The sequence below is a fragment of the Venustampulla echinocandica genome (genome assembly GCF_003357145.1).
Source record: "Venustampulla echinocandica strain BP 5553 chromosome Unknown scaffold_0, whole genome shotgun sequence".
Lineage (NCBI taxonomy): Eukaryota > Fungi > Ascomycota > Leotiomycetes > Helotiales > Pleuroascaceae > Venustampulla > Venustampulla echinocandica.
Window position 1 is genome coordinate 1,167,739 of NW_022474205.1, and position 26,745 is coordinate 1,194,483.

General features: G+C 49.7%; 7 protein-coding genes across 7 annotated transcripts; 2 read left to right on the plus strand and 5 right to left on the minus strand.

The window, feature by feature from the left end:
• Positions 1–479: 479 nt before the first annotated feature.
• On the minus strand, positions 480–2,402 carry BP5553_00368 (Uncharacterized protein; the record flags this gene model as incomplete). The annotated part of the gene is made up of 4 exons (XM_032008991.1): positions 480–688; positions 762–1,731; positions 1,788–1,885; positions 1,937–2,402. The coding sequence occupies 4 exons, from the start codon at positions 2,400–2,402 to the stop codon at positions 480–482; spliced, it is 1,743 nt and encodes a 580-aa protein (XP_031873045.1).
• A 1,717-nt stretch (positions 2,403–4,119) lies between these two features.
• BP5553_00369 (uncharacterized protein) lies at positions 4,120–7,783 on the minus strand (the record flags this gene model as incomplete). Its single annotated transcript, XM_032008992.1, has 8 exons — positions 4,120–4,208; positions 4,298–4,415; positions 4,468–4,855; positions 4,956–5,171; positions 5,257–7,335; positions 7,423–7,454; positions 7,513–7,585; positions 7,665–7,783. The coding sequence occupies 8 exons, from the start codon at positions 7,781–7,783 to the stop codon at positions 4,120–4,122; spliced, it is 3,114 nt and encodes a 1,037-aa protein (XP_031873046.1).
• A 1,365-nt stretch (positions 7,784–9,148) lies between these two features.
• BP5553_00370 (NAD(P)-binding Rossmann-fold containing protein) lies at positions 9,149–9,844 on the minus strand (the record flags this gene model as incomplete). The annotated part of the gene is made up of 1 exon (XM_032008993.1): positions 9,149–9,844. The coding sequence occupies one exon, from the start codon at positions 9,842–9,844 to the stop codon at positions 9,149–9,151; it is 696 nt and encodes a 231-aa protein (XP_031873047.1).
• A 2,458-nt stretch (positions 9,845–12,302) lies between these two features.
• On the minus strand, positions 12,303–15,993 carry BP5553_00371 (uncharacterized protein; the record flags this gene model as incomplete). The annotated part of the gene is made up of 3 exons (XM_032008994.1): positions 12,303–15,320; positions 15,368–15,789; positions 15,837–15,993. The coding sequence occupies 3 exons, from the start codon at positions 15,991–15,993 to the stop codon at positions 12,303–12,305; spliced, it is 3,597 nt and encodes a 1,198-aa protein (XP_031873048.1).
• Positions 15,994–16,519: 526 nt separating this feature from the next.
• Positions 16,520–19,031, plus strand: BP5553_00372 (Uncharacterized protein; the record flags this gene model as incomplete). The annotated part of the gene is made up of 4 exons (XM_032008995.1): positions 16,520–16,637; positions 16,687–16,854; positions 16,906–18,743; positions 18,885–19,031. The coding sequence occupies 4 exons, from the start codon at positions 16,520–16,522 to the stop codon at positions 19,029–19,031; spliced, it is 2,271 nt and encodes a 756-aa protein (XP_031873049.1).
• Positions 19,032–21,490: 2,459 nt separating this feature from the next.
• BP5553_00373 (Uncharacterized protein) lies at positions 21,491–22,385 on the plus strand (the record flags this gene model as incomplete). The annotated part of the gene is made up of 3 exons (XM_032008996.1): positions 21,491–21,695; positions 21,757–22,306; positions 22,361–22,385. The coding sequence occupies 3 exons, from the start codon at positions 21,491–21,493 to the stop codon at positions 22,383–22,385; spliced, it is 780 nt and encodes a 259-aa protein (XP_031873050.1).
• Positions 22,386–24,232: 1,847 nt separating this feature from the next.
• Positions 24,233–26,727, minus strand: BP5553_00374 ((Trans)glycosidase; the record flags this gene model as incomplete). The annotated part of the gene is made up of 4 exons (XM_032008997.1): positions 24,233–24,642; positions 24,696–25,254; positions 25,350–25,762; positions 25,908–26,727. 4 exons carry the CDS (start codon positions 26,725–26,727, stop codon positions 24,233–24,235), a joined length of 2,202 nt encoding a protein of 733 aa, XP_031873051.1.
• Positions 26,728–26,745: the final 18 nt, after the last annotated feature.

Consider the following 26,745-nt stretch of genomic DNA (forward strand, 5'->3'; position numbering starts at 1 on the left):
ATGGTTCTGTCAGCTTTGGAAGATTGATGAACCTGGATGAATCGGGACACAACCACGTCGGACAACCGGTCGCGATCTGTAGCTGCAGCCTCGGCTTCAGCCTTGTCGACCTATCATTGAAGCCATATTTCAGCCATACTTAGAACACGAAAGTCTTACCATATTCTACTTAACATCGGGCGACCAGGAGGACCTGTGGAAGGTTTGAAGAATTCAAATGAGATAAGTAGAACGTTTAACTCGGTACGTGGGGTTTGACTGATCTGCGAGAGAATTCCAACTTGCCAACCAATAAATAAGTCGCTTCATTGTCTATATCCGAGTCTATATTATACTAGTCCTCAGCCCCTCTACTCAGGCTGCTCAGACTCTTGACCATTGATGCTTACTTTACTATTTGGTTCTGCCGTGCCTGATTAGTTTTACTGTATTAGCTGAGTTGCAAGCTGGGAAATATAATCATCGTCTATTTAAACAGATCATTTCTTTTCCTCCATCTGTCTATGATACGTCTCCCACCCGATTTCCTTCATCTTGATGCACTTAACGTCTAAATTCTCTTTTTCAGCGATTCTCGCATATTCCACCACCTTCTCTTGTATCTTCGCATCAAATGCTCCCAATATCCTCACAGCTAACAACGCTGCGTTGATGCTATTGTTGATTCCGACTGTCGCAACAGGTACGCCTATTATCACGTCAGAAAATTTCACTTGAACACAGTAGGCATGGAATGATAGACAGCCAAGTATTATACGAACCTCGCGGCATCTGCACGATGCTGTACAAACTATCGACCCCATCTAACGAGCTCCCCTTCACTGGCAGCCCGATGACCGGTAGTGAGGTATATGCAGCCGCCATTCCAGGTAAGTGTGCAGCACCTCCAGCCGCCGCAATAATGACTTTAATACCGCGAGAGGCGGCTGTGGAAGCATACTGTGCCATATAATTGGGTGTGCGGTGGGCAGAGGCGATGCTGACGTCTGGTTCAATGCCGAAGTGATATTTGAGAAGGTTAAGCCCAGGTATCAGAGTCTTAAGATCGCTGTCGGAGCCCATAATAACTCCTATGGCAGATGTGAGTTTAGGGGATGCAATCGATGGTTGTGGTTTCGGATGCTTGAAAAGGATGTTGGTATCTTGGACGGAGGTATCGTCCATAAAATCTATGAGTGGTTGAATGAGAATTTCAGCTTCGTGTATTGTAGGTGCGGTGATTGTGATGTGACCCATTTTCCGGCCTGGTCGGGCGGCGCCTTTGCTGTAGAGATGGATCCCCGCATTTGGTATGGAGAGGGCACGTTCAGCTATTTTGAGATGGGAGTCGGGTGTGGATCCACCTAAGATGTTAAGCATGATTGCTGGTTCGCGGAGTTCAAGGCTTTTTGGGGGGATAGGTAGGTCGAGGATTGCTCGTAGGTGGACATCGAATTGAGAAAGGGCGCAGGCTTCGATGGTGTAATGTCCCGAGTTATGAATTCGGCATGCCACTTCGCAAAGCAGGAGTGTATCATCAGGCAAAAGAAACATTTCCACCCCAAAGACACCATGTCCTTCAAAGGCCGCCACCGTGGTTTTTGCGAGCTCTTGTGCTTTCTTATTGACGGATTCTGAGATATTTCGTGCCGGCGCGTAGACTAACTTGCAAACCGAGTCTTCTTGGATTGTTTCAACAGTAGGGAAGGATAGAACGCCGTCCTTGGTCTTAACAACAATAACAGCCAGTTCCTATACTCTAATGTCAGAAGAAGTTCCCAACCTGAAATGAAGCATTTTGTTCCTACCATCCTAAACTTCGCCCATTTCTCCGCGTATAGTGGCCGACCCTCTAGGGCTTTGAGTGCTGACGGTATATCCGCTTGCGCCTTGACAGTATAATTTCCTGTAGCCGGATCGTAAATGGCTTGCGCTCAGATAGATGCGGATCTCTTACCTCTGCCGTCATATGCCTGGGTTTTAGACTTGAGCATCAAGGGGTAACCAAGTTCCTCCCCAATTGCGGTGAGCTCTTCCACGCTGTTTTTGAGAAGCTCGCGGTGTTCAGCCATTGGGATCCGGAATTGAGACAAATACTCCTTTTGCTGAAACTTGTCTTGAATGGTCCGGATCGTCTTCCAGCTCGGGCTAACCTTGACCTCCGAAGCCACTTCCTCGAGAGCGTATGTATCGACATGCTCAATCTCCGTCGTCAAAACGTCACAGGATTCCGCAAGTTTTCGTAGAGACGCTCGATCGGTAAAAGACCCTATGACATGGCCATCGTGGGCGCTGATCTGCTTTGCCGGGGCGTTATCGGCATCGAGGATGTTCATTTGGATATTTAATCGATTTGCAGATTCCATGAGCATTCTTCCCAGCTGCCCCCCACCAAGCACGCCAACCCTTGGAGACGCCAGCATCGTAAAGACGGCGAGGTAGAAGTGGGTCGATTCTGTGGGAGCGCTGAGTAGCCGGTGATAGTGGTTGTACGCTGGGTGGTTGTGATCGAGCAGCGCATGAAATAGTAGGTTGAAGAAGACTAATGCAGACGACTGGAGTGCGTATTATATAGAATTAATTGATGTTTTTTTTGGCTTCAAAATTTAGAGTTAATACCCCTGCGCAGCGCCAGGCCAATTAGGTTAGCCCGATTCTCCGGAATACTAGCCTAGAGTCGGTCTCACTCAAACACGGGCAACAATTCTAAATCCACCTACAACGCCGTATAGTATTAGTTTTGTATTAGAATAGTCAATTCTAAGAGCTCGGAGCTGGAGCTGGAGCTGGAGCTGGAGTTTCTTGTTGCGCTTTTTACACGGAATAAAGAATCACCAATCGAAAAAGGCCCCAGCTTACCAGTTCAAGCCCTGTTTACCGTGCTCACCCACCTTCGCCTCATCTACCCCGCGGTGTTGTGGCGCATTCTTTGCCCAGCAGAGCCATACCGACCTATATGCCATAATTCGTCCTCCGACGCTGGCGCTTCGATCATGCCAGAGCAGGAGTTCAGTTTTGTCGCCGATTATAGCGCTCTGCTCAGGTGCTACTCGCCCTCGGCCAACCCTCCGCTCAGGTTGAATAGATATCCTAGAATAGGCAGGCCAGGAGTGCAAAATCGCGCACCCGATACGCACGCCTTTGTCACGTGGAAACCTGTAAGGCTGATGAGGCGTTCACGATTCAAGGACTTCGCCCTCCTTTGTATTTTAGTTTCCTCGTAATATTTCAACCCATGCTTCATTATGTGCCATGCCGTCACACCTTTAACAAACCCTCTCGAATTTTTCTTAGAATCTAAAGGGAAAATCCTATATAAGGGAACTGAGCACGGGATCAGTCACGTGCCAAGCAAGTTTACCGGAACCAGCAATGCCAACGGCACCTCTGAATTTGATGATTAAGCTCTGCTCAGCTTCAGCCTGACTAGGACGGTGCCAGAAAAAGATCGAGAGAATCACGACCTAGGTAGGTACCTAATGTACCTACTTTGAAGCCTAGGTAGGTAGCACAATACAGGTGCACTTCCGAATCAAAGCGGATAAGTACCTTCGGGCGTCGACTTTCGCCGAAAGACGACTTTCCCAGCCGACGAGCCCATCCGCGGCGGCCAGAATCGACTTTCAGAGGAATCGAGCGCGAAGAGGAGGGCCTGGGGAAAATGTGTTTAAAAGTCCAAATCTCAACCCATGAAGAATTCCACGAATACGATTTCCATTTGAATTTCACAGAATTTCGTGGCTAGCAGATCATAGCGATCCTCCTGACATTACCACTCGGCAGTAATGCTGCGCAGCAAACCCAACCTGGCAAAGGAAGTCAGCAATCGAGAATTTAAAAAAGATGTTCTTGAATGGTTATCCACAATGGTCGTAGCTCTAAATACCACCGAATAAGAAATATTTGGTTCTCGAGTTAGACTTACAAGGATCTTCAGGCAAGAGCATCGGTGTGAAGCCGTGCTTTACGCACATCGCCGTAGCTGCAAGTCTCGCAAGCCAGTTCTTATGGGCTAGAAACACCAGGAGATTAGAATATTGAGAAAGGTTAAAATCTGGCTGGCAATATAGATTGGCACCGATTAGAAATAGAGGGATTCCCAAGCAAGTTGTGCTGACTTCTAAAGCTACAGATTTAAGTTTACGCACCTCGAATAGCTATGAGGCCTGTGCTGGGCGCTTCGATGAGTTCATCCCAGTTCTCAACGCTGGTCGCTGCAAGCTTAGGATCTGTAAACTTTAAATTTAGTGTGTTTCTTTTTAGCACGTTCTGGACGAGTAAAGTTATGGCTAGAAACTTTCACCCCAGGGTCGCCTACGAGTGTTTAAAGCCTCCGAATATGTGGCAAACAGAGGATTAGGAACAGTAGTGTCGTTGCTGTGGTGGTGGCGCTGACCTTGGCCCCATTTATTAGTTCGGACGGAACAGTTTCTGACCTAGTATTCTTGATTAGTATTTGCTTCATCTGGATACCTCACGAACACCTACAGCCTTCAAAACATCCACCTCCGCCACCCATGTTCCCCCTTCGAATACGGAAATTAGACTCTCCAAGAGAACAGCAGAGCGGTCAATAATGTGGTGAGGGTTGCTCTCTGTAAGAAGAGGAATCTCGTACTGAGTAAACGAGAGGTGCATGGAAGTCTCCCGGAAGTGATCTTCTAAATTGCCATCAAAGGCTCGATGATTAATTGACATCCATTTCTCGGGATCAGGCCCTCTCGTTTTGAGCTCAGGTGGAGATATGAGAAATGTGATCCCAGATCTTCCAATGTTGCCTACAACTCTTCTCAATTCAGTAGCTTGAGGCTCGTCATATGGGTCGCATAGTAGCGCAGCAGCAACATAGAGTGAGTTTCCGGACGACATAGCGAAGCTGGAGTATCTTAAGTGTCAGCATATTATTCTATGGGTCGCAGAGTTTTGTGGGTGACGGGTCTCGAAACAAAAATCTGCCAGCAGAGGAATACACGTACGCCTCTGATAAATAGCTTGGATCAATATTGCACGTTCCCGACTCAAACATGGCTACGCATGCAAAAGCTTGAGGCAAACGGAGATGACTAGGCAATATCACTCTTGACTGAACTGTAAAGGAGACCTGGGAGACCTGGCGGATTGGTCTTGGAATCCACTTAGCGTCTCGCATACTTTGACCAACGATTAATGTCGAGATTGTTGCACCTGGTAACCTGAAGACCCAATATCAGCATTATATCTCCAATCAATAATCGAGATATCTTTACTGCAAAGATGGCATTTTTAGGAAGCACATACAGCTTATAGATATCAGCCATCATAGCACATGCCTGTAGACATCTGAGTTCTTCCCGAGCCTCACATGAGGGTTGGTTACTGATCTGGTCGTAGAGATTCTTCATATTGAAATTCTCAGTCGAGAAGAAGCTTTCCAGACATTTGAGACTTGGTGTGAGATGGGTGTACAAGGAAAGTATTATTTCTTCGCTGTTTTCAAAAGGAACCATTGAGTATAGCGCCGCAGTTTTGCGATCGCCCGCATAAAAAGTCCCGAAATCTGCAGTTGGATTTCGGAGAGCTGCTTCACATCTTACCAAGATGTCACCACAGGCATCCAAGATGTCACCACAGGCATCCAAGAATTCCCGTTCGAGGCTGAAGATGAGAGCCGTATCACAATAGCTGGACCCAGAGTGAGTATACCAGTCCATCACCGGAAGGCAGTCCTCCCCAAGGTCTTCAATGAGTTTCCGTCGTTGTGCAATTAGAACTACTGTACTAAGTTCTGTTATTTCGTCTAGTCTGTGTTGTCTTTCACGGGTAGGCAGCTGAGTAAAAGCCTCCTGGGGGCTGTCACTGCGCTCTTGGGAGTAGAACTTCTCGGCTTCTTTGTACCTTTTTAACAATACTAGAGTTCTAGGAATGTCAATGAAGTCTTCTCTTCGCCGGTAGCATATTTCCACTTGAGCATGACTGAGTGTAATCCAACGTCTGTGCCTTGAATCGGGCGGTTTAGGATATTTCGCACTACCATCACGCATCCGCTTCGAGCTTGGCCGGGGAATAGGGAAAACACTAGCATAGTCAACTCCAATTTTGTCGTCCTCCTCTTCAGAAGTTGAGTATCCTATCACGATCTGATCTCCATTCAATTCAGTTCCATTCAACTTGAGATTAGTACAGCATTCTCGTAGTAGTTGAATTCTTTGGGGAATCTTGAGGACAGAGAGCAAAACAGGAACGCTGGAGAGACCAAATAGAGGTGGGGGCATCCGAGAATTTGCATAGAGAAACGTTGATCTCCTTCGACCAAGATTCATCAATTGAAGTGCTGCTTTCTTTTCGGAATCTTCGCAATCGTCAAGCTCATGAGCGGCGTTGAGGATGTAATGTAGCCACGTTGGGTGATTCGGGTCCAAGGGATTTCGTGGCAAAAGTCTGCCCTTGGGAAGCTGCAGAATGCATCCCAGGCGTTGCAGCCATTGTAAACCTTCCTCATTGGTCAAGGCAAACTCCTTCCAACCCACGAAGAGACAACCAATGATAATATATGCAAATTGCTGATATGTTATTCGAGCAGTCTCTGAACCTGCAGAACGGGAAGTGCGTATTGGATAACCATAATGCTGCAGACAAGCCAGAGGAAGTGACCAGTAAACACTTTTTTTATCGTCTCGGAGGTGCTGAAGCCCAAGGGTAAGTAGAGCAGATGTTTGGAATATGGGATCCTTCTGCTTTACTTGGACAACAGGGCCGCCATAAACAGCCATGTCAGGGTACAAATGCCAGGAAGATATGGCAAGTAGTGCAGCTCCGTCCTGTACTGTTTGTGGCATGCCTCTGGCTAGATTATTCATAGCCTCCAATGCGGCCGTCCAGGCCTTCATAACACTAGTGTAAGTATCAGGTTCATTGTTCACCGGAATGCTGGCATTGTCAAGAATCAGCATTGTTTGCTTTTGCTGCCGGGGCTTGGCCTCATCAGCACTTTGGAGCCATGCTCGGGCGCTAGCATCCCAACTTGCAAGTTCTGCTCGGGAAATCTCCTGAAGAACTGCCATGCAATCTGCCTGATGTTCCTCAGAGTACAATCTTTCTCCTTGTCTGATACTTATGCATTCCTTTTGCTTCTGGACAATCTCTACCCACACAGAGATGGCTTCAGGGCCCGTAAACATTCTCGCGAGCATACAACCGAGGAGGTGCGCTGAAATGGCCGAGCTTCCAGATGTTGCAGCGGCCCAGATACTGGCTGTATCTGCACCAACGTGACTTGCAAAGATCCCTTCCTTCCCTCGAGGATTAATAGAGGGCATCGCTGATATTTCCGAAGCCCTAGTACCGTATGCTTTGAACAGCTCCTCTGCTGGTGGTAGCCTTGCACAAAATTAGCACTGCTGGCATAAAGGAGGCTCCCCAGAATAGATGCAGTACATATCAAGGGTCATTAATGAGTATACATACGTCTCTTTGAATAGAGCACCCAACTTTCTAGCCTTGATGCTAGAGGATCAGCAAATGTTCAAACGTAAACCACAGCATAGCTGCACCCACTGTTTTGTGCAATGCACCCTCCTCGGCGTCGACTTTCCTCGTTCGTGAAATAGTCTCTCCAAGAGCATTGTACCTGGAAGTCGTATGAGCACAGGACGTTGTGTGATGCTCCCAACACCGACCGATGAGAGGTGAAAAGAGGTTATACGTACTCGCGAGGAGCTTCCAGCTTAACAAGGGTGAAATCGAAATTGAGATTTGCAAGTGACACAGCGTTCTCATTATGAACACTTGCCAGAGCCGCCGTGATTCTGCTGATTGTTCCAGCCATTTCTCGTGACAGATCCACAATCTTTGGTCGGGCTGAAGAAACCTCGAGGTACGAGTTCCGAGTCTCTCAGGGGTATTGATGCAGATGTGAACAGACTAAGGGACCGCTCAATCAGTTATTACACCCTCATAGATTCTGTCAAAGTGTAGCATAATGAGCTGTTGTCGATTTTTAACGACAAGTCACAGCGATATTATTCTGAAAACCTTTCTGCTCAGAAATGCGGCTCGCCAGATGCGCCATATGCAACGGATTGCTACGCGCCAATAAGGTTAACCTCATCTTTTACATCCTGACCAGTCCGGGCTGGCGACCCAAGCCTACGTCGTAAATGCCCCTCGCAGTGCATTTGCGCCCAGCTCAGCTGGGCGAAAAGGCGAAGGCAGATTTTATGTTGCTGCCTAGAACCAATCACTCGCGATGGCTATCAAAAGCAATTTTCACCCGGTCGGTGGCGTACGGCGGACATATGAAGACTTTGAACTCGAATTGGACAAAAACGCCTTGAACTGAATAGAGCAGAAGAGTATAAAGAGTTTATTTAAGGGTTTATTCCAGAAATCGTTTTTGGCGAAAGCTCATGACGTGGTAATCTGCGCCGAATCTTAACCTACGTCGAGTCCAATGCGGTTAAGAAAATCTTTCAACTTTATATAAAAATATTAGTCTTCTCGCGTCTTAGTATTCTAAGCTTTTTTATAGTTATCTTTTTTAAGCTGGTATACTAATCTTAATATTAACTACTTCGCCTACCTATAACTTACACGACTAGTTCTACACCTTATATTTACATTCGCCCCCTTTTTTTCTGCCTGGAGAGGGTTATAATCATACCTAGGTTTTAAGCAGCTTTTCTACAAGTTTCTGCGATAAAATTAATATCAGGGCCCGGTTTCCCTGCCCGGGGCGCTTCTTCGCTTGGCTGGAGAGCAAGCTGATGCTCATCCACGTCCTAGAAAACTATGAGCTGAGACTGCCCGAGGGCACCAGTCGGCCGGCAAACCTCGTGTATGCGGATGCGTATATTCCGGACCCGACGAAGATGGTGCTGTTCCGCAAGCTTGTAAAATAGCTGTATTTCCGGTTTTGGAAGATATATATACATATATAGACACTCTCACTCTGTTCACGAGTCCATTCACCATTCGTTGTCCATACAAGCGAAGAAAAAGAACGCGGCTGGACTTCCAAGCTAGTAAACGGAGTACAAGATTCTTTGATATTGTAATTAATACTAGTTAGTGTACTCAGTAGGGGGGCTCTCAAGCTCGGTTTTGACATAACATGTCAGTGATGTGGCCTGCGCCCTTGAGGAGGAACTGCCCTCGTCTCTCTCGCTCTCTCACACTCTCTCCATCTCACTCTCTACCACAAAACCGTCTCCTCCTCGCTGTTGACAAACTCACCGGCGTACTTCTCCCGCGACGCCGCATCGATGACTTTTAAGCAGCCCACGACGCTGTCCTCGAGCTTCATCGGGGCGCTCTCCATGCCCACGCTCGTTGCGGCGAAGTTGCCCATCTCGGTCTGCACCCAGCCAGGCTGCAGGACCACGGCGGTCAGCCAGTCGTTCTCGACGTGGATGCGGCGCACCAGGTAGTTCACGGCGGCCTTGGTGACGCCGTAGCAGAACCACGGGCCGGGGATGAAAGGGGCCAGGCCGATGCTGCCCAGGTTGGAGCTGAGGGCGACGAACTTGGGGTTCCCGTTCTGCGCCTTGCGGAGGAGCGGCTCGACGGCCTGGAAGAGCGCCAGCACGCCGATCAGGTTGACGTCCAGATGCCGGCGGACGTCGTCCGGACTGGTGCCGAGCACGGAGTCGGCGACGTCAGCATGGGCGGCGTTGGCAATAACGGTATCGATGGACGTGATGCCGGCGGCTGCGAGGGCCTCGACGGCGGCGGCGGCGTCGGTGGGCACGGCCGAGTCGATCTTGACAATGTGCAGCGATGTCCCTTGGGCTTTGGGGAGCTCGTTGAGGCTCTGTGACGCCGCCGCTTGCGGGTCGCGGACGGCGGCGATAACGGTGTTGTTTGGGCGGGTGAGGATGGTCGCTAGCATGCCGTGGCCGATGCCTAGCAGGAATAACGTCCGTTAGCTGTGCGCGCTCGGTTAAGATAGCCGCGTTAAAGGGGGGAGACTTGCCGCGGTTGGGTCCCGTGATCAGGGTGACGGTAGGAGCTTCGGCCATGATGATGGTATATATATACGTGAGTAAAGTAAAGAAGTAGCAAAATGGAGGTGTTCAAAGAGATTCGGAGACGGAGGGGAGAGGGAGACAGCAGCCAATATTTGAACGCAGTGAGAGAGTGATAGTGACTGTGATTGTGATTGTTCGTCCGAGGCATAATCCTATACGAGCACCTTATGCGCCTAGAGCAGGCGCCGTACAACCGCAGACACAAACACGCATTGCAATCCAATGCTTCGATCCCCCGAGTTGGTATGGAGTAATCTTCGTAGCATCATGGATTAGCACCGCACCGTCTCGGCCTAGCGGTTGGGGGCCGGAGCGCTCCGGTGCGGGGGGTCGGCAGGGCCAGCGCAGGGGTAGGTTACAAAGCATCTTGCAATGGCGACAGGAATGCCGGTACTTCTTTCGTAACTGCAGTCGAATCCCTTTTATCACACGCAGATGGCCCTGCTGCAAAAGTCCACTGGTTCTCCAGAACCCCACGCTTATGTCAACTACAGTATGCTGTCGGCGAGGAGTCGCTGCAAAGCATATACGGCTACCCTTCCTGCCGCGTCCAGAAACTCGAGAATCTAAAGCGCGCGTTCGACCCAAAAAATAACTTTCGGTGGTATGCCCCTATTGATCGCTAGTGATTGACTGGTTCTTCAATTTTTTTGGCCTGTTAGAGCAGCCGCAGGCAGACACTCACTATCAAAGGGAGCGGGATGAGGGAAATGGCGCGCGTTGTTCGAATTGTTAAATACTCGAGGAGTGGTTATACACTCCACACTGACCCAAAACCAACCTAACATATTTAACAATACCTAAGCTAGAAAGTGATAGAACCACTTAACCTCTTTTACTTAGGAAAACGGGTGATTTAGTCTTGTAAAAATTAAATTAATTATATTATTATCATAGTTATTTTAAAATATGCCTATGCTATTTCCTTGAGCTATAAAAACACCAGTTGTGAAAACTGGCAATTGATGCAATCATAATCCGATTTGCAAAATCATGCGAAAAGAATTAATAATTATTCTAAACAAAACCTGCACCTACTAGTTTATAAAAATCTGCAGTATTACCAAACGGGGGGGTTCTTTCGGGTCTGGAATTTTCTACATTCTTAGAGATAAGAAGGGGAGCAGTAGGAGCAAGGATATTATATTCGAATTAGGTAGCACGAAAATCGAAGGGGAAGGAGGTAATAAGACGCAATAGGCTAAAGTTTACATCTGCCATCCAGTTCATTGTACCTAATGTCTAGTTCGTGATACAGGAGTACTACTCCTATTTTGCAAAGTATTTATTTTGATCAAAATTGACGAATCGCCATTTTGGCCTATGTCCCTCATTTTCGCTGCCTCGAGCGCAAAACCGCATCAAAATTTGCTGCGTGTCAGCGAATTGCATCAAATATTGATAAGCATGAGCGCGGGTCGCATCCAAATTTGCTACTACACAAGCAAATTGGTCAAATTGATGAGTTTTACCATAGAGCACAATTTGGTTTGGTATAGTAATAGCATGTACAGGCACATTTATATAATTATCTCGTCTACCCCTACCCTGCCTGCTTGCGCACCTCAAACTATTGATATTTTGATCTATGATGGATGCTTGTTCGAGGACAACAAAAGCGAGCCAAGCGAGAAAAGCTCCAAAAAATAATAATAGAGCGATCAAAGGAAAAAATGGCAAAAGAAATACCCAATTATCAGTTCCAAATGGGATACCGAGAAACTCAAGATTGCTTTTTGTTGTCTCTGGCGGAGCGTCCAGGGTCATCCTAGGTTGTCTGTTGATCAGTGGTTCAACCTCGGAAAGGCGTTAATAGAACCACTGCACCAACAGGCCTAGTCGCCTGTCTCCAGTTGTTATGTGATTTCTGCTTATTTTGTTATTTGTACCTTAGGTGGTGGGAATCTGGAGGCAGTGGAGGTGAGACCCGAGGGTTAGCCGATGGAGTTGACCGCCCTTGGGGATAGAGGTGTTATGCCTGCAAAATTGTAGATGTAGGACAGCTCTACTAAGGCTACTATAAATTATATTATTAGGAGCTAGTCTATAAAGTAGGAGGAGTAGAGAGTATAGCAGGAGTAGGAAAAGCAGAGGATAGTGCAGTAGGAGGATGAAAAGCAGAGGGTAAAGGAGTCTATAAGCCAGGAACAGGAGCAGAAAACCGACGACTCGGAGCCTAGGGATTATTGTTTTGATAATTATTAATTAACCTCCTTATACATATTGTGTTTGACTATGTAGCTATTGTAAGCAGGCAGCTTGTGGTACATATAGCAAGGTATTTCTGCCAACAGCTAAGAACATGAACTTCGTAGGGGCTTAAGATTCAATGGATGGCCCGGCTTTCTCAACCTCCCCAATCAGACTGGCCCTGACCTTTAAGTTCTCTGCGCCGCTCAACGCCTTCGCTACCATGGTCTCCCGGCGTTCTCTAACGATCCGACTTAGAGCGCTGACGAGGAAGCCAGACACTAACTCTACAGACCATGTGTCTGGAATAAGGCTCAGAACATATCCGATTTCAAACCAGCCACCAAATCGTTCTAGGAGATTGCTCGTCTGCTCCACCCGGTTACTAATATCCTCAATCTGAAGAAACTCCGAGAATAAGCAGCGGAATAGCTCTGCCTGTTGTGCCCTTGTTGGCAAGCTCCCCCGAGTCATCGTCCCGGAGATCGGGTGGTAGATGCTTGACCCGCCTAGTAAGCAATAATTTATTGCCGTGTCATAGTCTCCTAATCCGTGTGTCAAAAGTTTAAGTGCCTCTTCGTGCCGTGATTGTCGGCCGTCGAGGATAATTACTTCTGGGACAAGCTCTTTTGTGTAGGGGGCTATTCGTTCGAGGATGGCGGCAACGTCGTACTGGGAGGCAAACCCCTGACTGCCACCAAGTAGCTGAAGGAGGCGGAGGCGACTATGCCACCACTCTTCATCAACAGTGTTATCGGTAATAAACTGTCGATACGTAGGTTTCGGGGGACGTAGAGCCCGGTAGGATTCATATGTTTGGGCCAATATCCCTCGGGCTTCTTCCGACTCCTCCAACTTGGTCGTGACAATATCCAGATAGTACGCGATCAGCTCGTTGATGTACTCGGCATGGTTTTTGTTGAAGACCAAATACTCCAGATACTCCTTTACTGCTCCAGGTGCACCTTCTCTCAGTATCTGGACAACCTGATTCGGCTCAAACTTGACTTGACTTTGATCTTCCGCGAAGACTTGAACGCCAAGTTTCGGATTCCGTGTAGCTAACCAGACGCCGTACTCCTGCACGAGCGCAGAATTGCGGATTTTCGTGAGATATTCTCGTACCTTCTGCTCTCCACGGCGGAATTCGCCTCCTTCGTCGGTGTCACCCTCGACGATACGGCGCCACGTTCTGAGCACTTCACCGGCCATTTTGCGGCTCTGATATAAACGGCTCAACACATACAGGCGTCGATGAGACTCGAGAAGCGAGACTGCTCTCTCAAAGCAATCAACACCGTGATCTACAAGATCATATAACTCTGCTCGAATTGAGTTGGCCCTAGCAGGGCCTGGAGGAATGGACTTATCCATCTGAAGAAGAACTAGTAGGAGAGCAGCATCAACACTTCGGAATACCTCCTGCTCATTTGCAATGCTCCCGAACCCTTTCTTCTTCCGCCAGGCAGCCAAAAGTCTTCTCAGAAATTGAAGAACTTCATCAGATGGGGTATTATCTTTTGTGGAATCTGAAGTTTCAGGCATGATACCCGTGATGTACTTATCTGCAAGATCCTTGACTCCACCATGAATCCAGATCCCAGTTCTTCCCTCAACGATTTCATTTCTCAGGATTGGAACTATTGATAGTGCCACACGTGGGTCGAGGCCACCCTCGAGTAATGCCTCTTCGGCTACGTGATATTCGACTTCCAAGTGCTCCTTGGCGTCGCCGCTGAGGATGCTCATGAACGTCATAAGTCCGGCTCGTTGTCTTATATATCCCAGACTTAGGAACTCAGTCTCAGTCTTTGCTTCCCGTCCACGCAAGGAATTTATCAACTCAACAACTTTTCGTTTGTCAAGTGACTGGTATGTCTGTAAGTTCTCAACGCCGCTACCCATTAAAATATTGAGGGTAGCATCTAGGCGTAGCGCCAGGGGGTTGCGGACCGCCCACCAGATATTGCTTCCGGACCAAGCGACCACACGACTTCGGACGTGGCCGAGTCTTTGAGCAAATTGCTCCTCTTCTTCATTTCGATGATTCTCCCAACCCTTGGGCAGCGACTCCTCGGTCTCGAAAAGTTCTCTTTCTCCAGACACTCTTTCCAGGGATGTCGCCGTTCTAGAATCCCCACCCGACAGCGACAAAATAGACGCCTCCATGGATCTCGTTGCAAAGGGTCGAAACCGCTTTAGGCGAAGATTTTCAGCCACTTCAGCAAAGTAGACATCCCCAGTGTCGATCAGAGATCGAAGTCCAATCCGCGAGGAACTCTCATCGTTCGCCCTGGTTCCAACTAGAGGTTGCTCTAGCCAGAACTTCTCAGTTCCAGCCTCCCCGGGATTTTGATCCCAGCGCTGAATTTCAAGCCCGTAACGAATCTCGTCATCAGATTCCTGGGCCATCGAAGCCAGCACGAACCCTTCTTCATCGTCATCGATAGTAGCAGGTATTGGGTCTACACCAACGCCTCGGCCATCCACCACAAGTCCGTCGGGGTAAACATCAAATTCTATTGTAGGCCGCGTAACATCGCCCTCAAGATTCACAAACATGCCAACTCCCGGATCACTCGGTCCAGTACCAGTCACCAGGAGAAATTCTTGCGGAGTTGGGGAGGCTATGTGTGGCTTGAGATATACAGGCGCCGGGCCAGCTGGCGCCGACGCTTCGGGTGGCGGCGGGGGAAGTGCCTTGTTCTGACCTGGGCTTGGATCACGAGAAGGCTGTGCGAGAGGACTGGCAGCTGGTGCTGGTGACGCCTCCCGGAACAGGCCTTCTGGTGTCTCTCGCCCAGAAAGGTCTCCAGGTCTGCCGTGTTGGCTATGCCGTCGAGAACCACCAGTCATAAATGTCCCAAGACTTGTGCTTCTACTATGCCCTCGATCATCTCCAGATGCCGTCCCATGGCCAGCCCGTGCCGAGGATGTGCTTCGCGAGATACCGCCGCTCCCACTTCCGGAGATATCCTCTACTCGGCCACCTATGCTACCGGATTGCGTGTCGTCCAGTGATGAAATGGGGAAAAGAGGTATTTTCAACAGCCGTTCCACATCTAGTAGAGCGTAAGACCGGGTATCAGCAACGCAGGCAAACGACTCTCGACGAACTGAGGTGGTGCTTCCGGTGAAGTCAATTGTCTATAATTGTCAGTCGTCAATCAGACAAACTTTATAACCTAACGTACCCTAACTGGTCGCGCATCCTCCCCGATCCTAATAACTCTCATCTTTTTATTGAGCGAGACGAGAACAGTGACTGGGGCCCCATTCCCATCCTGCTTGTAACCTGCAAGATCCGTGTTCAAATCTATGCCTCCAATCCAGCTGCATGGCCGAATCTGCGTCGTCCCAAAAACAGGACTCAGTTCTGGGAGCGAGTAGAAGGTTACCGTCCAATTGCACAAAATACATGCTTTGTTGACCCTTGCGAGGAGTAAGATCTGCTGGACACCAGGCTTTGCGGTATTTGGGGGAGGCTCATGGTAGGCTGGCAGTAATCTGGAAGCTAATATATACGAAGGCTTGCCTAATGGGTCGTCGGGATCCGGGGGGATTTGAACGAAATGGAGGGATTCCGAGGCCGATGTACCAACATAGAGGTTCTGGTCTATATCATAATTAGCTTTGATTGTAGGCGGCGCTGCTTCGACATACCCAAGAACTCCACGCATGTTATCTCAATGCTCCCTCTATCCCCATCCGCAGATAGTGGGACATCCTCCAGCAGGCTGCGTAACACAAATGGGCCTGTTTCTGGTACCTGGTTCCTCTGCTGCGGACTGACAGGCAGCTCTGTTTCATCTGACTCCATGGTTGGCAGACCCCGAACTTAATCATATAAACATATTTCCATGCTGAAATTCGCGCCGTAGAATTCGACGTCGTGGTTACAACGGTGGGAGTTGGTATGGATGTGTATAGCTGTTGGTACATGGAGTGAGAGCGAGGCTGAAAGATTGGCGAGCGGGTCAAGCCTAGCTAGACCCTGGGGTAATCGGTATCTACAGCCATGATCGCAGACATAGGAACCAGTTACATGTAGTTGAATCAGTGTTTCAAATGTTATTATTAGAGCTTATATCAGAGACATTTTAGTTTTAATTTAGACTTCATATTCTATGCATTTGTTTGTTCATCACTGCCAGCACCGTACCTGCGCACGACACCTGCATATCCTAGTCGCTGAGCCGAGACATTCGCGGCGCATGGCTACGCTAAAGAACACTTGTGCTTACACGCGTTGCTACCTAACACCATTAAACAGCAGTCAATTCCATACCAGCGTGTATTTTATTTGAATAAATCCTGATGATTGTCTCCTCGGAGCCATAGATACAATGGCGGACTTCGCAGAAGCCGCTGTTGCAGAGGCAGCAAGCGCCCCCAACAACGACCATCAATCGCCCGGACAGGACGGCGACAACAAGTTCCAGAAAGCAATATCGGCATGGCGAAGTAGGTATATTTATCCTGTGGATCACGCCTTTTGCTGACTGTTGTGTAGACATCGACCTTACATCGTTAATTCCGAACTTGGACAATACGGCATCGGAAATCGTGCAGTATCAACGAGACTCGACAATCCAGCGCAAGGACCTGGCACAGAAGACGAAGGACTTTAGGAAGCTGGAGGATTCGGCGAAGCTGGGAGAAATCAAGGGTTTACTGAAAGGTTGGTTGGAACTAAGCTGAATATACAGGGACATCGCTCATGAATCTCTAGCCTACCAGACCTTCATCGACCTGCTCACGAATCACTCGAAATCAACCAACTCCGCGTTTCTACAGGTGTACTCTTCGCTATCCGAAGCTCCCGATCCGTATCCCCTCCTCGAAGCCTCCGTCGACTCTCTGCTACTGTCTGAAGATACCCTGCCGAAAGTCGCCGAAGAGAACAGACACCTCCAAAAGAGCGTCAGCGAGCTCACGACACAGCTGGAGGAGACGGAATCGAGGCTAGAGGCGGACAGGACAGCCCGGAAGAACCTGGAGGAAGTACTTGAAACTAAAGTCAAAGAAGTTGAAACCTCGTGGGCGGCGGTATTAGAAGAGAAGAAAGACAACTGGGAGGCCAAGGAGAAGCATCTTGAAGAGAAGGTCGAAAACCAAGATCGCCTGCTTAGTGAGATAAAGGCGAGCTATGAGGTGACCCAGCGGCTGGGACGCGCAGACAGCGACGAGAATGAGACGGGGCGTGGCCATGTCACCAGCGCCGAATTGGAGATGGTAAATTCGGACCTGGAACGCACAAGTGTACGGTTGGCGGAGGTGGAAGCGCGAAACGAGCAACTTCGCATCGAGTTGGCGCAGTCAGCGTCGCAGCTCCCGAGCCAGCCAGCGGTGAACTTGGAGGACGACCCGACATTTATGCGGATGCGGTCGGAGAATTCTTCTATTCTGCGGAAACTGGATGCGCTCCGTGTTGAGAAGGATGGAAGGAAGCGGGAACTCGACGGCAAACTACGATCCCTCGAGCGGGAGATAGGCATGCTTAAGGACGAGCGCGATACCCTCAAAGCCAAAGTACAAAAATGGAGTGATTACGAGGATGTTAAGCAGGAGCTTGAAGTGCTGAAAAGCATAGAGTTTTCTACGGGCGATGACGAGGAGCCTGAAATTGTAGACCCGGCTGCGAACCCCTCCAACGGCACCACGGATGGCGCACCTGCGCGAGGCAAAAGTGATACTTTGGAGCAGCTTCTCCTAGCTCGGAATAAGAAGCTGAGTGACGAGTTAACTATCTTGAGGGTATCCCACCAAGACTTGCAGAGCCGTCTCCAGTCGATTCAAGAAGAGCTCTCCAGGGCGAATGTGGAGCTCGAAAGAGCGCAGCACCTAAATACAACTCTTGAGAATGATCTTGCCAATGTGCAACAAGAGCCAGCGAATGCCTACCCATCAGCCGCGTCTGTTGCAGGTACCTATGCGAGCCGATATCCCCAATCATCGGCGAATCTAGGCCGCAAAGCCCGAATATCACCAACGTCGTCAATTATATCTGGATTTGATCCAAGATCAGTGGGAGGAACATCACTCGAGGCATTGAGATCCGGCGAACCCGTTGGTGGAGGCTCCGGGATCCTACCGATGATTACAGCCCAGCGTGATCGATTCAAGAAGAGGAATACTCAATTAGAAAACGAGCTGTCAGATGGCCACCGGACCATCTCATCCTTACGGCAAGAAATCGCATCCCTGCAGAAAGACAACCTAAACCTCTACGAGAAGACAAGATACGTCTCCACGTACAACCGGGCAGGACCAGGGGGTTCCTCCTCGACATCAGCTTATGCCACGAACCCCAACCCCTCAGCCATCCAGATGTCCTCTACTACATCTTCAGGACTAGCGTTAGATCGATATCGATCCGCGTACGAATCCAACATCTCCCCCTTCGCAGCATTCCGGGGTCGCGAATCCGCTCGTGCGTATAAGCGTATGAGTCTCCCTGAACGTATCGTCTTCTCGATCACGAGGATGGTTTTGGCGACCAGGACGAGCCGGAACCTGTTTGCGGGATACTGCTTGGCGTTACATGTTCTAGTGTTCTTCTCACTATATGTAAGCATCCCCAGTTCCCGAAGTTCTATTCTCTAGCCAACCGCCAGCTTGGGTCCTCTGACCTATAGACTTCTCATTCTCATACCCCCTTTTACCCGTTTCTGGTACTTATTTAGTGGATGGTGACTAACCGATATCTAGTGGCTCGGTACAATCGACACAGAGCAGCACGGAAGCCACTTAGGTGAAGCCGCCGCCGCCGTAGCAGGGCCTCTCGCCGGGGCGGCGGGAGCTGACTCGCAGCATGGCGACTGGCACCAGGAAGGGTTCAACGATAAAGGCTCATAGCAAAGTGAATGAGTGAGAGAGTGTGTGGATGGAAGCAGATTCTGGATAATACCTAACGAAACCTGCATACAGCTGGGGGGGTTCTGTACTAGTAGTAGGGGTAGTGCGAGGCTTAACGCCTATCTCTCTCTATCTCTGTATACCAATATCAATAAGAAGTGCCTATAGATTGTATGTAGATGGGGCGGGATCTCATTGGGTTTCCTTGTTCTTCGTCCCAGTTTACTCTATTAGACCGAGAGCGAGCGCGGATGGAAAAAAGAGCCGCAATGTTCGGTTGCGCAATCTACCGCCCGATTGGCCCGCCGGGGGGAAGGGGGGAGTCGCAAGCACAGGGGTTGCGGGTAGATCCAAAAATACAAGCGCCCGGTATCTATGAATAGCGCAGCCACTGATTGTTCTCGAAGGGCGCTGAACTGAAGCTTCCCTCCATACCACGACGTACTACAGGACTACGTATTCTGTACCTCCATACATACATACACACACACACACACACACCATCGCTGCCGGCTGTCGCTAGAGAAAGGCGCTGCCAGCTGCCAAGATTGCTTTCTATATATTAAATTAAACAAATCCTGTCCTCGGTAACGCGTTGCTGTATCTAACCGCGCTCCCAAGAATGGGACCGGAACCAAGGATTGCCAATAACCTTAGTTTTACCCTCCCCCCCCAAGACTTGAAGAAAAGGGTAATCTGCAATCGCGCGTCTACATACAGTAGTACCTTTTTACTTTGTGCTGTGCGTGGTATTTGGCTTGCGTAATGGAGACACCGCGTACCCGCTGGCCAAGTTAGTTGCTCGATGATATTGGCGGAGGACGATATATGGGGTAATGGGCCGTCGTGACGCCCATGCTGGATGATGACGGGGTTTGATATGTTGCCCTGGTCCCTGCCTGCCTGACGCTGTTTTGATGGCGGGGTAAAATGATGGATTCAACATCTCCGGATGGGCAATCCATGTTTGTGCTCCTCTGAGGTAGCCGGAAAGCCGAAAAGTAGTTGTTGTTATCGTTGTAAGCACTGACGGGCATCCAGTACGACTACCACGCACCCTCCACAGATAGATGTTGGCTGCTCGGTGGTGGACCGCACGCAACGCACGCCGTACGTATACCGCGCAGAACCGCGACTCTAATTCTGTACGATGCCACATGGGAAAATAAGCAGACCGAGTGGGGAAGGAGTCTGTCTGCTTGTGTCTGCTTGTCAGACACCGACTCCCCACCTCATCACATCACCATACTCGTACTTTTCCCGCCGAGTTCTCCTGCTGCATGTTGCAATTGTTTGAACTCTGAACTGAAAACTAACATATCCCCCCTATCCGAGGGAACCAGCCTGGAGGAGACAATGCCTCGTGTGGGTTCAGATTGGGTTGAACACAACACAAACAATTATTTTTTGTTCCCCCTCGGGACGGCGTTGGGGTTTGATGGAGCGGCAGCTGCAGAACTTCCGACGGGAGCGGTTTCTGGCCGCTGGATGGTTCCCCATGTACCGCGGAGTTGTATTTCGTGCGGCATGCTCCGTACTTTTCCAGTGGTACCTTGGTACTGGAGGGGCGGGGCGTGAGGCCGCCTCGTCGCGGCCAGAGCGTTTATTTTGACCATCGCGGCCACTCGTGAGCTCTGGGATCGATTGTATCGATCGTCGAGGAAGAGATGGCTGGGCTGGGGGGGTTTGGGGTTGGGTTTGGGTGTGGCTGGTCGGTAGGTTACTCTGTAGTGACCGGTGTCAGTGTGGGAGGGCAGAGGAGGGAAGCCCAGAAAGACCACAGCCAATGATGTTGCCCATCTCGCCTAGCACTCCTGTCCTGACCCTGACTAATAACCCTCCCGGCTCCCCCCCCCCGTCAGGCGCCATGCGGCCACGCTTAACCTCGCCAGTCACCGTTCATCGTCCGCCAACCAACCGCCCGACCACGGCCAATACATCCGCCAATTACTCTCATTACGCCAGTACGCCAATACAATACCAGGTAAATCATCAGCGCTTCAAGCAAGCCCCCCCCCCGGCCTCCCATTTTAGATCCCCGGTTGCCGCCATGGATATTTCCAGCGCGGGTCAACCTCCTGGCCTACCTAAGTGTACGTCCCCTCCGTCATACACGATTAGAATGCGCTGCATCCATCGTTGTATAAGAAGCTTTGGCAAACCCCCCACAAAGGTAAGAAAAGCGAAACCTCATACCAACCATCAGTGCACCCCCGATAACCCCTCCCGAGTCCCTACCTTCCCCCCCCCCCTGATCATCTCATCGGTCAATCTTATTACTTCTCATCTATATCAAGTCGACGCCTCTCTCCTATTCCGCCTGGTCTGCGTGGTGTTTCCTTCATATCATAATCGTCGTTTTTCTTTCTTCGGTCTCTCTTCTCTTCTCTTCGCCTCGCCTCGCCTCGCCTCGCCTCCTCCTCTTATAATCAAACATATACACATCCCCGATCTTCAAGATGCTCTCCGAATTATGGGTGGTCTCCGCGCTGTGCGCCGTTGCCCTTTCCGCTCCAACCTTCTCGATGAGTGCCGTTGAGCGGCCGGTGGAGATGAAGGTCCTGTCCGACTATTTCCAGATGCTCAGTGCAAAGGTACAAGAGGGGAAGAAGATGGCACAGGCACCGGTGTGTGACCTGAGTCGGGCGGTTCTACCTGTGACGTGTAAGTATTCTCAGCCTGCCTACTCACACTCCGACTTGAAGCTCATGAATATGTGATATAGCTTCCTCAACCCTCCCAGCACCTGAACCGGGCAATACGGTGAAGCATGTCGCTATCGGACGAGGGACCCAGAATTACACATGTGACACCACAAATGCAACCGCGATACCTGTCGCCGCTGGTGCGGTAGCAACACTTTTCAACGCAAGCTGCGTGGCTTCCACCTACCCCGACCTCCTTTCTCTCCTCCCCAGTCTCGCCCTGGAGTTCAACCTCACTTCGCCCGACCAGGAGACTCTCACCCTTTCCGACCTTGCTGTCAGTGGACACCACTTCTTCTCCAATGCCACCACGCCCCTCTTCGACCTCAACACCCAAGCCAGACAATTAGGTCTTGTTCCTTGCAAAGGTGGCAATTCAACAGCGGCTCCCAAAGACGCAGTTGTCGGCCAAAACAATAAGGGCTTCGGTGCCGTTGCCTGGCTCAGATTGCCCACACGGGACGGAGCAGGGAATGTCCAGGAAGTTTTCAGAGTCAACACTGCGGGTGGGAAACCGCCAGCGGCCTGCGTTGGCATGCCCGCAACGTTCGAAGTGCAATATGCTGCTGAGTATGTCACTTACCTCCTCCACTTGCTGTCACACAGAAACTAATCCTCAAACAGATACTGGTTCTTCCAATCATCATAAAGGAAAACGGATATGGGATGTCACGAGCTGGAAAATCCCCTTCATATCATATGCCTTGGCGCCTTCGCATTTTGTTTGGCGTTTAGGGCTTAATCATGTATAAAAAATGATTTTCGGATGTCTGGGATCATAGGAGGACAATTGTCTCATGGGCAATGAATGACTTAGGAGCAAAACTGTTGGGTGGTCCAAGTGACCCCAGGGATACCCCAAAACAATTAATACACAAACTTTTCACCATACGCAATTACTGGCTGGTTCGCATGAGTGTACTCCCGTAATGTCTCGTGTGACTGGGCAGCAGCCTCGAATACAACAACGATCTGACATTAAAACTTGCAAATAACCTTTCAGCATATAATTTCCCCAGCACAACACCCTCCCTCTTTCCTTCCGTCCGTATACCAGACTGAACCGTCTCCACAGTACAACTATTGTCGCAAGACAAAGGGAGGTGTGGTCGTTGCTTACGCCAAGGATCTCGAGCTCGGTTAGAGGCTCAGGGGGCGGACGACCAACACTCTTATCAGTTGATCCTCGATCTTGAAACGTGCACGGGATATATTGACTGCGCGCGATGGGGTTCGCACATCAAACATAGAGCTCCGGTTCATGTGCAGGGCTGAAACTGTTCGGCTGGGAGTTTTCCAAGATTGAAAAAATCAATTTGACAACAGCTGGACTCGGAATGTAGGGAAAGGAAAATGATGCAAGCGGACATTGAGTCCGAACCCTCCTCTGCTAGGAAGCTCTTTCTTCGCCCTGGATGATGTGTCGGGGAGCATCGGATTATACTCCACATCATATCATACACAAGCACTGTTGCGGTAGAGCTTTCACGAAGTTAGAACAGCTAAGTGCAATACTTTTGCAACCTCACCACATTCCCAGCTACCTCGCTTGGGTTCTCCTGGACGCATGCATACTTGCCAGCTGCGGGTTCCTGCATTTCACACCAAGCCAAAACCATGCCCAAGGACAAACGGTGCCTGAACCGGGGAATTAAACAGAGCCTCCCCATCGTTTAATCGCTGATCAACCCGATGGGCCTTTCCGAACCCTGTTGGTTCCTGGTATGAGAATAGGGGGCTGTGAATGCATGCATGCCTGTTCAGGCGGTGCTCCGTGTGAATTGCGTGCTAGCTGGATGACGAGCAGCAAAATCTGAGACCGGGACAGGGGCTTGAGTGTTATAAGTCGAAGCGAGCGCCATGGGGTATTTCCGTGGTACTGGGAGATGCCAGGAGCTGGGTCCTGAGAGGGGGTTATGCGGGAGAAAGGGGGGTTGTTTCGAGGTTTGTTTTGTATCTGTGGACCTGTGGAGCGATGGGATTGCTCATGTTGGTTCTAACCGATGTTACGTTGATAGCGGTGCAACGATGAAGGCGTGGTGTTGAGTTGGAGATGAGGAGAGGTGTGAAGATCAAAGGTCAATGCTGGGGAGGAACCACATATACAGGTGACCCGATTAGGTAGGGGCGCAATCGGCCGACCGGTTGTCTTCTCCTCCAGCTTAAACAAGAGTCTAGAAATATCCAGCCATTTTACACCTAAGTAGGTACGTGAAAATAATCAACTCAACCTAAATGGAATGATTTTTGAAATCTAGGCATTGTAGTGACATCAATACATCGAAGGGGTACAAAAACCACATTTGTCAAAACCAGATAATACCCTTGAGAAACTTCACGTTCGGACTCGTATCTGAATACTGTTATACCCAACCAATACTATGTACTTTCTCTCGCCTTTAGTTTCTTCCTATGTACAGACCACTATGTACAGCCCAGTGACCACCACTATGTACAAGCTACTTCCGGTATCCTTCGATCTTCTCACCCCAGCATCTAAGAAGCCTCTAGCTTCCCGCTCAATCTCAAATCCCTCGAGCTAGCCCCAACATCGATTGTAAATGTTCCCTTTGGTAGCACCCACTTTTTAGCGCTCGAGTCCCAGTACGAGAGATCCCTTCTTCTCAGCTCAAATTTCACAGTTGCGCTTTCTCCAGCCTTAATGCTAACCTTATCGAAGCCGCGCAGCTGTCTCACTGGAGTCGCAGGAGCCGATGAAGGTAAGCCCAAATACAGCTGGGCAACCTCTGCAGCAGTGACAGAGCCAGAATTCGTGATCGTGGCTGTTACCGTCGCCACAACTTCAAAGAGGGAAGCGGCTCCACCCGGTACTGTAGGGCCGGACTCGGGGCCAGAGGTTGGAGTTCCGGAGATCGAGATAGAGGAATAGTTGAAGGTGCTATAGGCTGTTGAAAGGATTAGTGAAGCCAAAACATGGAGCTCAAGGTGGAAAATTTACATAGTCCGAATCCAAATTCATATCTAGGCGAAATGCTGTTCTTGTCCATGTAACGATAATCGATATACAGGCCCTCACTGAAATTGTCGGTCATCGCTTGAATGGTGGTTCCATAATCCTTTGCAGCTTTCGCGATACTGTAGGGTAGCTTTCCGCTTGGGCTGGTAGCCCCATAGATGATATCGACCAACGCATTTCCTGCCTCTTGGCCAGGGAGCCCAGCCCATACAATCGCTTTGACATTGGGGAGATCTGCAAAGCTTTCTAGCAAGACTGGCCCAACGGTATTTACTACCACGATCGTGTTCTTGTTTACGTTTGCGACCGCTTTGACTAGGTCGGCGCCGTTATGCCATGCGTTGAGGTCATTGCGATCACCTTCATTTCCTTCGACGGTGATATATTCCTCACCACCATCTGCAGTGATGAAGACGATGGCAACATCTGCATTTTGAGCAGCTGAGGCACCTTGATTTGCGGTGTCGGTGGCTGCAGTTGTGACAGATGTGCCATCTTGTTTGGCACGAGACGTGATGGCGTCAGCTGGAGCACTCAGGTACTAAGAAGCCCAAAAATTAGAACACCTAAGTATATGTTTCGGATGAGAAAGGTAGAACGGCATTGACTTGACGGTCTAGCCTTCTGTCCACTTACCGGTAAAGTTGCTGTTCCTGAGCCCCATCCCATTACCAGAGTTCCCTGATTGCAACCGTTATCCTGACAGGAATTTATTCCTTTTGGATTGGCAACTGCGCCGGAGCCAATAATTGCAATGCTCTTGGGCTTTTGGAGAGGAAGGACATTGTCCGAGTTCTTTAGTAACACAATTCCGTCTCGAGCTACAGCCCTCGCGATAGTGGCATTGTTACCCTGCACATTTGGCCCACCGTTATTGGACCGGTGGTCAATTGCAATGTTGGGGTAGTTTGAATCCTGCTTCAACAGATACCAACTTGCAAGAATCCGCTTCACCATGTCGTCAAGGCGACTCGAGGCAACTTGGCCACTTTGGACGGCCGACTGTAATTTATTGCCCCAGTAATAGGTGTTACCGTTGTAATCGGACCCTGGAATAGTCAGCGCCGAAAGCCAAGCATATAGTTTTATCTAAATAAGGGGTTGGAGGCTCTATAGACATAGTCTTTAACTTCCCGAGGAAGCGAGCGACACTCAATAGGCATTATCTTGTGAAGCTTCGAACAGTTATCTTACCTGGCATGGTCATATCTAGCCCCGTATTTGCCGATGCCGCAGTACTATGCTGCGCATCCCAATCTGTCACGACGTATCCCTTAAAGCCGAGCTCTTTCTTGAGAATATCATCCATCATGCGTCCATTCTCGCACACCCATGTCCCACTTATCTTATTGTAAGAGCACATGACAGAGGCAACGTTCGCACGCACAGCTTCCGCAAAAGGCCAGAGGTACAGCTCATGAAGGGTCCGGTCGTCGATAACTGAATTCATATCGTGTCGGTTCTTCTCCTGCTCGTTGCCGATGTAGTGCTTAACACACGCCTGGGCGCCAGCCTCTTGAATTCCGCCGATTGTCTGTTCTGTAGCTACACCGCAAAGGTAAGGATCGTTACCAAAGCCCTCCCAGTTGCGGCCGCCTTGAGCAAACTGGCCAAGGGGTCCGGCGACTGGTCCAAGGATGACATTGATACCCAGAGCTTTGGTCTGACTCCCAATACCATGGCCGCGATCACGCATTAGGGCGCGGTCCCAAGTCGAGGCGGCATGTACTCCTGCTGGGAATACCGTTATGCTGGATACGGTTCGCACACCAAGGGGCCCATCCTGAAGACATAACGTTCGGTAGCCTATTGAGTTTGCCGCGCCGCTATTTCCTGAACAAGGCCCCTTTCCCCATCCAACGCCAGTGACAATTGCAATTTTGTCAGTTTGAGATAGTTTCGACAGAGCGGTTTGGGCTTTGCCATAAGCCGCATCCCAGTCCCCGCTGAACCCTTGGCCAGACACCAGGACTGCTGATGCTGCGAAGAAGCTAACCAAAATCTGGCGACGCATTTTGTTAGACTCTTTTCA